This window comes from Drosophila eugracilis, unplaced genomic scaffold (genome assembly GCF_018153835.1).
Source record: "Drosophila eugracilis isolate 14026-0451.02 unplaced genomic scaffold, ASM1815383v1 contig_2167, whole genome shotgun sequence".
Classification (NCBI taxonomy): domain Eukaryota; kingdom Metazoa; phylum Arthropoda; class Insecta; order Diptera; family Drosophilidae; genus Drosophila; species Drosophila eugracilis.
Window position 1 is genome coordinate 969,197 of NW_024573052.1, and position 12,282 is coordinate 981,478.

At 41.9% G+C, this 12,282-nt stretch overlaps 2 protein-coding genes across 2 annotated transcripts; one reads left to right on the top strand and one right to left on the bottom strand.

Moving 5' to 3' along the window:
- The first annotated feature begins 96 nt into the window (after positions 1 to 96).
- On the top strand, positions 97 to 819 carry LOC108103663 (U-scoloptoxin(05)-Sm1a). Its single transcript, XM_017209220.2, has one exon. The coding sequence runs from the start codon at positions 201 to 203 to the stop codon at positions 648 to 650; it is 450 nt and encodes a 149-aa protein (XP_017064709.1). The 5' UTR covers positions 97 to 200; the 3' UTR covers positions 651 to 819.
- Positions 820 to 5,523: 4,704 nt separating this feature from the next.
- Positions 5,524 to 7,312, bottom strand: LOC108103659 (innexin inx7). The gene is made up of 3 exons (XM_017209215.2): positions 6,893 to 7,312; positions 6,089 to 6,798; positions 5,524 to 6,027 (listed from the first exon to the last, which is right to left on the bottom strand). Exons 1-3 carry the CDS (start codon positions 7,124 to 7,126, stop codon positions 5,637 to 5,639), a joined length of 1,335 nt encoding a protein of 444 aa, XP_017064704.1. The 5' UTR covers positions 7,127 to 7,312; the 3' UTR covers positions 5,524 to 5,636.
- Positions 7,313 to 12,282: the final 4,970 nt, after the last annotated feature.

Consider the following 12,282-nt stretch of genomic DNA (forward strand, 5'->3'; position numbering starts at 1 on the left):
CTGGCTTGAAACTCGCCGAATATAAGTCGCAGCTCATCTCTCGCTCTGGCTCTCTCTCTGTTTTTGGCCAGCGAAACGAACGGGAACGAAGTCTCAGCGGCGTTTCAGTTCCAGTATAAACTTGGCATTTGCTGACGACGCTGACTGTTTTGAGTTTACTAAACAGAGTCTTCATAATATTGCGCTGGTGTGACGTAATCATGTGGCCTCCCAACCACGCCCACAATGGCTGGCTTGTAAGCCTGGCCTTCTGCCTTTGCCTGATGAGCCTGCAGATGGTAACGGTATCGGGGATCAATTGCTATGTTTGCGACACTAGCGACACGGAGCACCCCTTCCAGTGCGGCGAATGGTTCGAGCGATACGACGAGCCCGACATCCAGCCCCAAAACTGTTCCAGTGTCCATGGCGCCCAGTTTTGCGTGAAGCACGTGGGCCGCTTCGAGGGCGGAATCGGAGCGAAGAGGTTCTGCAGCTCAAAGGACATGGGTAACTACTGTGACTATGTGCGAAATAAGGGCGATCGCATGGACTACCGAAGCTGCATTTACACTTGTGATACGGACGGTTGCAATGCCGCTGGAAGATTGGAACTGGAATGGGGCGTGGCAGCGGCACTTCTCACTCTCACTTACCTCTTACGGCGCTGACAGAGCTTAAGTGATGATAGAGGAGACGAGAGATAGAGCAACATTACCACTTTTTTTTTGTTAATTATAAGTTGTAACCAAGAAACTGACACACAAACCACAACTTAGTATAGAGAAGAACAAAAACACAAAACCAAAACCAAAAATATATAAACAAAAAGCGAGAAAACTAGTAATGTTTTGTATTTGCTGGAACGAAACCAACTGGATTTGAAACGACAACTGAGCGGGAAACAGTTGGCAGTGAAACAGCAGGTAAATCAGATACAGATCGATTGATTCTCTCTCTCGTTGAGCCACGCTTGCGCAATTTGGAGAGAGCGGGTTTTAATGGTTTCTTGTCTTGGCTTGTTTCTTGATACCCTATAAACAAAATTATGCTTTGAACAGATTGATATCCTATTCTCCTCATCAAAAAAACTGAACATTTTGGTTTAATTACATCAGCATACAAGTTAACATATTTTTTGTTGGAATAAGATGTGCACTCAAGAAGAGTGTACCCCACTTTCTTATAATGTAATATTTCCATTGAATGGGTCACTTGGTAAGGTGAATTCATTGAAAAATTGAAAAAGAAACCATTTCAAGAAATACATAATCGTCGAATCTCAGTATAATTTTAATTGGCTACACCCCGAAAATGGTACAGCCCCGATGGTCTTCTCTAGACCCAAAAAGACCACCTTGAGTAGTGCGATCGGTGACACAGTTTTGAGAATTCCGAATTCCCAGGGCGATGCGGAGACCGCCTTTTTGAAAGCCGACAACGACGACGATCTGGTGACCTCCGATCGAACGGCGAACGCAATCAATCGGAATTGGATTTGACATTCCTTCATTTGGCAATTGAACGAGATCATTTAAGCCAGCTCAATTTGCGGCTGATTGATTAAGCTCAAAGAGAGCGCAACCTGGGCCTAGAAAAACATCTACTCCCCCTAAAAGACGGACGGACAGACGGACAGACGGACAGTTCAGGCGGACGGACAGTTGGGTAATTGCTTAAATTGAAAGCGCCTTGAGGCGCTATCATTGGGCATGCGACACTAATTCGTGCTGGCCACCGATCTCGGTGACAGCCACGCCTCAACAAGAGGCCAAAATAAACAATAATAAGATAGTTTAGAGATGAGGTATACTAAAAATTGTACCATCTATCAGATCATTATTATTTCTAATAGGCCTGTATATAAAATGGGAATACAATGACCCCTATTTTGAATATTTTTTGTAGTCTTATAGAGGTTCCCAAGCTGAGACCAGGCGTTCTTAGTAAACACATTTAATCGCATCGTGTCGATTCTTTATCAGCATTTCCACTGTCACATTTGGCCTGTCTCCTATCACTGGGTCTCCCCTCTCAGTACGTCTCTGCCGTGTTTACTTAAAGATGGAAAAAAGAAGAAAACAAATTCTACTATTTTTTACTATTTTTTTAGCTCAAAAATAGATAGGAACGAAGGTTGATTGAGAGGTGTTAGGGTGTTAAGTGGAATGGAATAATGTGAGTGACATTTAAAATGTATTCAAAGTGATGGCCGGGTTAAGTCATCAAACAGGTCTTTATGTTTTTGGTCTTTGAAGAACTGTAATCTCTTGATTCTGATTGCGCAATGTAAAATGAAAAAAACCGCATGTGATTTTATATATTTGTTATTAATACTTTTAATGATAAAAAAAAGCCTTGACCGCGGAGGTCAACAGCATTGCAAGTTATGGAAAAATCTTATAAAAATAAGTATTTCGTTTGGAAGTTTATTTGGATTTATATTTGGATTTTTCGTCTTGTACATATATGTAGATCTGCATGCCAGATGTTCAAGGTCATTGGCAGGATTAGAAAACCGAAATAAATATTAATGCGGGTGCTTTGCATTTGGAAAATTCTCGTAAATTCCCAACAATTTCGAAACGTGTGCCACATGCTGCTAACAAAAGGCGGAAGAGAATGCTAGAGGAACAGGGCGGAAAAGAGGGAAGAAAGAGAGAATAATGTGGAACAACCCCTAAAACAAAAACAATCTGGTCAACCCTGAAATTCAAAACTGCTTCCTGCTAAATTCGCTCTCGGCAGGCTGCTGCGTCATTATCCTTTGGGGGTGGATCTCTCCCACCCAAACAAAGAAAACGAGAGAGAAAGAACTGTGTCCTGACAAATATAACCAGAGAGGCATCCTCGAGAGAGCCGCGTCCTTTGTTCCTGTTTCCTGATTCCTGTTTCCCGAATCTCAGCAAAGGAACTTCGACTCAAAATACGAACTCAAAAACTCAACTCGAACTGACCTACGCGTGAAAATTTTTGCGTCATTCGCGGAAGCCAAAGGATTCCAAAAGATGACGACACAAAGGACACAAAGAGCGGAAGTTTTCCTTTGCGGAAAAGGGAATTTCCAACGACGAAGGTCGTTCACTTGTGAACTTCATTTTTGGGGGAGGATTTTTTCAACCAAAAAGTTTCTATTTTCAAGGTTTTGCGTGCTATTTAATAGAGTTCGAATACGGGTTTTCTGTACTTTGGAATATTTTAATATAAAATATCAATTACTTACTTACTTACTTACTAGCTTATAAGCTTATAAGTAGGAAGCTTTGGAAAAATGCAAATAGCAAATGAGGAGGGCCAGCTGAACTTACCTAAATGGCTAATAAATCGCCATAAATTGTGACTTGTCTCATATCTAATTGGGGAAGGCAGCCAGTTGGCCCTCGGACAGTACATGATCTTCCCCGTAAGAAAGAGGACCCCCTCCTCCTAAGGCTTATAGCGGTGTCTGCTAATCCGCACAAATTAAATGCAATTGAAATAAATTTGCATGCCAAGAGTTTGGTTGGCAAATAAATGTATGCAACAAGTGTCCCAATTGCATATAATTTATTGGCAACAAATTCCAGGCTAGGCACGGGGCATAATAAAGCTCTCAAAAGGTCCACAAAATTCCCAGGCAGCTGCAAAGTTCAAAAGTGTTAATTGTCACATCAATTTGGATAATTGAAGGTATTCCACGGGCAGTCTAGACTGCACTTTGGATTGGGTAGAGTGGGAAGCAAGCATATAGGGTGCTGGGGCCTATCTACCTGAGAAATCTCTGATACTCCCTTATCCATAGGAGGCTATCTTCAACTCACTCAGACATAGACAACTCAATGGAACAAGCAAGTCAGAGAAAAGAGATACCCAAAAGAGAAACAGACACATCCAAAAGTCACTTCGATCTCCAAATTCGATCTCATAAATGTTAACGGTCATTCACCAAGGCGGGGGGTAAAAACAACAATGGCAACAACAACAATCACTGGAAGAAGAAAACAAAGCCGAAAAAGGGAAAGAAGTAACTGTATGATCAAGTAGGATAGTTGAATGCCCTACGTTTGGATTTCTGAAGATGATGTAGGGGAGAAAAGGTAAAAGGTTTCTTTAAAAAACTGAACAGGTTTTCAAAGATCTTATATTTATTCTTTTAAGAATTATCAGATTAACAGACTAATAATCCTTTTTAATTTGTAAATATGAGACAAACTTCCACTGAAAAGCAAAGGACTTCGCCAAGAGTAGATCCCTCACAGAGTGAGCTTAGCACATTATTTATTATTTGATATATTCGAGAGTTGTCTCTTTTTGCTTTGTTGGGGCTTTTAAGGCGACCAAGCGAAAGAAATCACTTGATATGCAGGCGGCGATCAGATTGAAAAGAACAAAGCCAAAAAGAGAACAAAACGAGAACAGTCCCAAATCGAGTTGAAAAAAGTTGAAAAAAAATAACAGATCTGGCGACAAGAATAAACCTGATCTGTATGAAGGCCCCTCTTCTAGCCGGCAAATAGACATCTCGCCGGGGTGCTTTGAAAGTTGAACTTTTGTCAGGCTCAAAAGCGATCTAAGCCGGTTGGCATTGACCGCAAACTATCAAAGCGAAATCTCGTCAGCTAATCAATGGGGGGGAATCGGATTCTGAGTCGGATTTGGAATTGGTTTTATGGATTCCCATTCGAATGCTGGCTGCCACTTTTGGTGGCACACAGGTGTCATAACTAGCTTGCCATTACACCTCGCAGCGAAGTGGCGCAATATTTGCGACTCCGATTTGGCAACAGTTGCCAAAAGTGAGTGCAAAAAGCTTCTCGTACTAATTGATTGCTAAAGACAGCCGAAAGACTGAGGATCTGTGGGGGGCTTGGCAAGTCAGATGGAAATCGGTCCAAATATGGTCTTGGTTATGACAGAGCGGCATGTGTAAATGTCTTTATGCGGCGGTTCGTTGTGAGGCTAGAAATGTATGTATTTTCTCGATTCGTAGAGTTTGTTATCTTTTGAGGAGTTTTTCAATTGAGTTTTTGAATGAGATTATCAAGTGGTTTCTCTCTAAGCTCTATAGATCTTTTCCTGGGAAAGCATTACAATTTCTGTCAAGCACAGAATAGTTTATGATCTTCCATTAACAGTAACCTACCTTGGGTGCTCACACTGCATACACGACCAAATCTCGGTATCTTCTGATGCAAGTCTATTGAAATTTCCCAGTCATAGGCCACGGAGTATGACCTATCCACCCAGCTACTAGACAGTTTTACTGGGTTCGGCCTGACAGCTTGGAAACAAACACTTTCGAAACCGCAGCGGATCGCTCTAACTGGGTCACCCAACCGCAGTCGCCACTCGACACAAACTGTCGGCCACGCCCACGCCCCACGCCTTAACAAAGGTGTCTGGTCGGTTTTGGTTTTGTGTTTTTTTTATTCATTTTTTAAAAAATACCAAACACCAAATTACTGTTTTGCTGTCGGCCATTTTGAGTGTTTTTTTTGTTTGGTTTTTTATGTGCCCCAAAAACCTGTTGCTGGGAGCCGAAAGCCGAAACAAAACAAAGCCAAATCTCTTAAAAATAAAAATATATTTAAAATGAAATGATCATATAAAAAAAAAACAGGTGTAAACAAGACAAAGCTCAAATAATTAATTGCCTAGCGTTAATTGAAATGCATAAATTAAACAGGTAGCTTGGCTAGCTCCGAAGTCGTTGGCCCTTGGTAGTCGTTGGGGGCCGTGGCACCACCCGCCGGGGGCGTGGCAGGATGTCGGAGGTGTAAAAGGGGGGCATCCACCGTATCCAGACTATTGATGTCCGGATACCGGGACTTTGAGGGCGTTGACGGTGCCTCTCGATAGGCGTTGATGTCGTTGTCGTGATCAGGATTGGGGAACTCGCTGGCCAGGTGATAGATGACCTTCTTGAATAGGAACTCCGAGAGATTGGAGCGCAGGAAGAACAGGAACATCCAGTTGGAGAAGTTGCACTTGTCGATCACAGCCGATAGTTCCTTCTCGTCCAGTTGGCCAGGCTTTGCCCAGTACAGGGACCAGCGGGTGAAGGTGACGCTGTTTGTTGGTGGGTTAGAAAGGGGTTAAGAAAAGGGGTTAAGATAAGAAAAACACCTACTTTCTGTAGAAGCACAGGGTGAAGATTCTCCAAACCAGTCCCAGAACGGTAACAACCAAAAGGAAGGAGTACCAGAACCACAAGATGGTATAAATCTTCTCGTTCATGATGTTCAGTGCCATCACACAGAGGGTATCGTGAACCTGAATGGAGCCCGAGTCACCAAATTTGTGGAACTTGCACTTGGTCACCTTGGGGAAGACCAAGTCCAGAATGCTCATCTCGTCGGACCACCGATTCTTAAGAGCCTTCGGTCCCAGGGTTAGGAACTGTCCGCCCAAAAACCTATTTGTCCACGTAATCTGCAGCAGCAGGTTCACCAGATTGAGCACCTCTGCGAAGACCAAGTGGGCACCCCACGACTGGTTCAACCGCATCCTGTCTATCATTGTCCTACGAATATCCTTGACGCGCTCCTCGGCCTCGGCCATGGAGGGAATGTTCAGCTTGCCGATCCGCAGACTGTCGTTCTTCAGGTACCTGGTTAGACCCACCATTTTGAGTCCGAAGACCAGGGCCTTGATCCTGCCGCCCTCCCATTTCTTCCAGAGGAAGTGGGGCACGTAGAAGCAGAGCGCCTGGAAGAACAGGACGAAGGGCACCCACTGGTAGTAGGCATGCCGCTTGATCTGGTCCTTTTCAGGATCATAATGTCCTATTCCCGGCGGCTCACCTCCCGGTCTGTAGGTGGTGTGGTTTTGATCACGTACCTAAATGAGGGGAGTACCCTATAGTTAGGCCAAGTTCTTCCTTTCGTGACCCCTACTGATGCCCTTTGACCCCATGGTGACCCCATGAACTTACCACTGTGAAGGTGGGCGTGAAGAAGCAGAAGGTGTTGATGACCGGGGCAATGACGGCATCGGATAGACACTGGATGTGCTCACCGATATACTGACGCGACGTAATCAGCAGCGTGGCCACCAGGAGCATCACGAAGGTCCATCGATAGTGCAGCTTGAACACTATGTTATCGATGACCACCCGAGTGAGATCAAACTTGAGGTACTGCCTCACTGAACTGAAGGTATTCAGCATTGTAGCGCCTCCGTTATCTACGGTTATGGGTTTGCTTCTGGCCCCGTTCCGATATCACGATCGTTTGGCTTTCTTACGATGGTTACGATGGTTTTGGCTATGTGGCGATTACAAGGGGGCTGGAGTCTAGAGTCGGATGGATTTGTGCGATCCGCTTGCCGCGGCTAGCTCCTCGTAACTGCAAGGCTCGGAACTCGAGACTCTGCTCCGGGTCTCCGTGCTCCGATCATCATTTTTCCGTACTTTGGAGAGGGCTTTCTGGCGCCTTATCGACCGCTCTTTTTGGCCAGGAGAGCCGTCCAGACCCGATAAGATAGTGTCGTCGGGTAGAAACGCACCAAAATGCCGAATCAGCAATTTAATTGAGTTTAATTCAGAGTTGTCCAAGAAAAGAGTAAGGGAAATATGAGAACCTACGGCAGTGGCCTGCACTGAGAAAGTTTTCATGATACTTTAGACCTTACTACTAGGGATTTGGCCAAACCGATATATTCTTCAAAGTTTTTACTCGTAATATACATATGGTTTATAGAGGTGGTGTTTTTGCAGTTTCCACCATTAACTATTAATTTTTCCCACTGCACAAACTCTCTTGAAACCCAAAAAACCATCCAAGTTTTTCGGCTACTTTTCAGTTTTCGCCCACTTGAGAACTTCGGCATGCACTCGGTTCGTGGCTTCATGGAGAACCGAATATGTCAAACCCCTAGGGTTCTCTAGGGTTCTCCCTAGATCGAGAAAGAGTAACAGAGAGAGTGAAAGAAATATGGAAAATATTGGGGGTTTTCGTAGGGCTTACCTTATCGTTAAGCTAGCGATCTGGCTGAGCAAGGCCAAGAGATTTTAGACAGGTCTGTGGGTGAGTAATCCCCGGGCAATCTAAATTAAAGATCCAAGAACGAAGTTGTGCGTGATCAAAATAAACAATCATAAGAGAAATGAATCAGAGAAAGAAAATATCTATGACTCAAGAGCTACAGGATATCAGCAGAAAAGTTTCTTCGGAATAACCGAGAGCAACCGAGTAATGTGTTTCGTGTTAACAGTAGAATTAGATTATATACAGCGATCAATAAGGAGCACTTCAATGATATATATTTCATAGGGAATTCCCTGGAGCAAACAGAGCTTCTGCCCAGTCGATTTCTAGAATCTGGAACGCACTGGGTCTTAGAGCTTGCCGCTATCGCACCCAATACTGATTCAAAGTTGTCTATTCTGATGGATGGGACAGACTTTGGATAAGTAAGCATATTTACAGCCTGATATGGGTGATCGCTGGGGATGTTATTGACCCAGATCAGTGCCAGACAATATCAAATCGTTATGTACATATATAAAGCCTCGTCTTTAAGTGGATTATTTCCAGAGTCTTGAAAAGATCTATGGACAAGGTTCTTGGCAAGTGAATCAGGTGGATATTCACCCTCCGCAATATTTCATTCTTTGGCCCCGACAATCTTATCTTTTAGTCAATCCCCAAAAAGACAACAAGCCAAGTTCGCTGTATATACATTTTTTTTAAGTAACTGCTCGGCCGGAATGCCATCAGAGATCCGTACTATCAGTTGGTAAGTGTTAGTATCTGTTGCTTACCTAAATAGCTCGCCTAGGAATTCTTGTTCAGTGCCTGTTACTTAAGCTCTCCACTGGCCGCTACGGATAAGATAGAAGTAGACCATATAGACGTCGTGCGTAACCAGAGTGAGAGAGAGACCTACCAACTATATTAGTAATTGCAACATTTTTAGCCGGTTGACTGCTCGAATTTGCCTCTACTAGGGTTTCCATGGAAATCGCTTTGATTAGGGGCTTTGCTCACCTGCTGTTGTTTTGCTGACGAAAGTTCATTGATTCATATTCGAATATCAGACGTATGGCTTTATTAGCTTAGCCCAGATACAGATATAAACAGATAGGTTATATGTACAAGTTCTTTTGTCTTTGGCAATCTTGCATTGAAATTTAAATACAACAAACCGCAATGAATACGAAATTCGAACCATTCAAGCAAGGCGCTCCACACGTATTACCCTCGGCTACAGATTCAATTACCAGCCATAAGCAATACTATATATGTACATATATATATATCTATATCTGCAATACAGACTGCGAGATATTGATATATTCGCATTCGTTGCAACAAAATTCTGCTGAAAAAGTGAAAGTGTTTTTGATACAATTTTTTGTTTGCGCAATGCAAATGAAATCGCCTAAAAAAGTTATAACCAATAAGGCTTATGACGCAATTTTACCAATCTCACACCTTTAATTTCTATCTGTAGTTTACATTTTTAGAATATATATATACATATATCCCGTAACCAGTTAGTATCTACGCTAATCTCTAGATCATTAAATAGCAGAGTTTAATACCCGTTCAATTAGTAAAAAGTTGTTGTCCTCTAAAATGGAAATATATATTGTTTTTGGGTCAAGTCTTTGTCGAATTCAAATCTTAATTACTGTCTGACAAGTGTTTTGACATCTACAGAAGTTTCTGAGTTTCTTTAATTAACCCGATTGCAATTCGATATTTATGTAAATGCTGGTCTGCTGACAGTGAAAAGCTGCTGCCTCCGACGAGCATTAGAATTCCAAGCACATCGCGCCTAAGGCACGTGATGGAGACATTTGTGATTTGTTTTGACCAGAATCAGAACCCCTTAACTAAAAGTTTAGATAGGTCTTTCTTTTGGGATACCATTCCTTTGAAAGAGCCGCTAATATTATTTATAGTCTTTGGTTATTCCATGGGCAGTAAAACGTATAAATAAATCGAGGGAGAGAAACGCATGCGCAGCTTGTTGATGTAGACGTATCTTCTTTTCACCAGATCGTTTTACGTGACGCATCCGATTTTCGGGGAATTTTCAGATACATATGTTGATGCTTGATTTCGCCTGAATACGATGACTAAGCTAAAACAATTAAACGTGTGCCACGAGAGGAAATAGCAGTCCGAATACACGGAAAACCATTGTTGATCTTTTCAAACCAAGATTGGAATAGTCTTTTAAGATTCTTCTGAGAAATCTCCAATATTCATTGATTTCCTCCAGTATCGGAAGATTCTGCGAGCATCAGACTGAAAAACCAACAAAAATTTTCTAAATATTTACTCCTTTGGTCTGTCCTATCATGTTCGAAGATTTAATTTCGGTCAAAATTGGCCAGCTTATGCGAAATTTGAAAGATATATACAGACGTATGTTGAGAGGGGTGGGAACCAATCTGATTTATTGGACTCTGTACTGGCGTTAGTGGGCAATTAAGACATCGGTCTCGCCTCGGTTCGCTGCGGTTTTCTCCGGCTATGGCTATTTATATCCCAGACAGTAGTCGTCTCATTTAGGGATATACATATACCGACATATAGGCTTAATGGTTTTATAACTGATTTTTATTGCCCGCTTCTCAGGTTGCTTGGCAGGCAGTAGCTAATCATCATTGATTGAGAGGACTCATTGGTTCAGTTTTTATGAGTCTTTTTTTCTTTTTTGCAAAAGTAATTTACATCTTTCTTGGGGCTATATTGTTGTTTATATCTTGGATATACGATCAATTTGGCAGCTGGCTGCTATGATAGATTACGCTGTCTCTTCTAATAAATCTATTTATTTAATTTATGGCTTAAGGCTCGGCTTGCTAACATAATTTTATAGGATTTTACACCTCCAAACCCATTAAACCTTGAATTGAATGTCTGCCAAGTGGAACCTTCAGACATCCCCAATGTCCGACCATATCAACCCAGATCTACGATGTCATAACACCTATGGCAACCATTTCGGTTCCCATGACAAATACTATATCTCTTATCAGCCTTCTGAAACTAGCCGAGTGTTGCTACATCTAGACCGTTTTAATTAGTTTGTACAATCGAATACACGCACTTGAGAGCAATATAAGGTAGTATGTTATATAGGGCCGACATTATATATTCCTATATGTATACTTATATACCCCTGATAAGCCAGCTTGTGTCCGGATTGAAATGTTTAATTTACAGTTGAGATAGTTTCGAGGGACTCCAGAGCTATGGCTTCGAATTTATGGACAGATAACAGGTAAAAGAAGAATGTCGAACCTCAAGAACTGTCCGAAAAACGAAAAGAAAGAAATGAGGGAGAGAAGAAGAACGAGTGTAACAGGTAGTCGCGTTTTCGTTTTGTTCCTATTCCAGGGCGCTCTTCTCTCTCCACAGAAGGGCATGAAAAATCGCGCTAAATATTCTTGGCCTTTACCTGAAACGCAGGTAAATTCCCTTGCACGCCGGTAATTGTTCGAAATCATTAGGTATATAGGGGTATGCAGGTATAGAAATGCAGTGAAAGCAGAGAGTTTCAATGTTTCATACATTTCCTTTGTGCTGCTCTCTCTCGCTCTATCTTTATTTCACTTCACCTCTTCGTGCCTTGTTTAACTTGTTCTTTTTGTTGGTGGTGCAGCAGCTCCCATCTCGTGCTCAAAAAAGAACAGAAAAACAAAAACCACTCCAGCATCCACAAGTACAACAACACAACGGGTTCCAAGAACTTGTCGCCTCCACAGCCACACACACTCCACACACAAATACAAATGCAATCGCAGCTCCAATATGGCAGATTCCGAGTTAAAAGTTAAAAGCATGGTGAGAGGTGGGGTCGTGTCCCATCGGGGGGTTAAATGCATCGACAGACTCATGAGCGTCGGCGTTGCCAGATGACATTAAAATTAAATCATAAATCTTTGGAGCTGTGCTGGAGAAAAAAACATGCTTAACCCCAGAAGGTATGCAACATTTTAAATGGAGTTTGGAAAATTGAAATTTGGAAATCATAAAACCAAAAATATATTTAAGAAACTTAGAATGTTTAAGAGAATAAAAACGCAGTTTTTCAAAAAACGTATAAAAATTTGGTTCTTAATTTAATTTTATAAGTGTGTCTTAAAAGTACATTAATAATGATAAGATTATAAGTATTTAAAAAAACGTATTGAGGTTAAGGGTATTTAAAAATTCTACAGATATGATAGTTCTTATCTTTGAAAAACCTTCGAAATAAAACTAATCTAGGGTTAATTGCGGATAAGGCTGCCAGATGTTGGATGAAACCGTACTTTGTTATGTGAAGTGTCAAAGTGAAAAACGAAATACGAATACGTATACG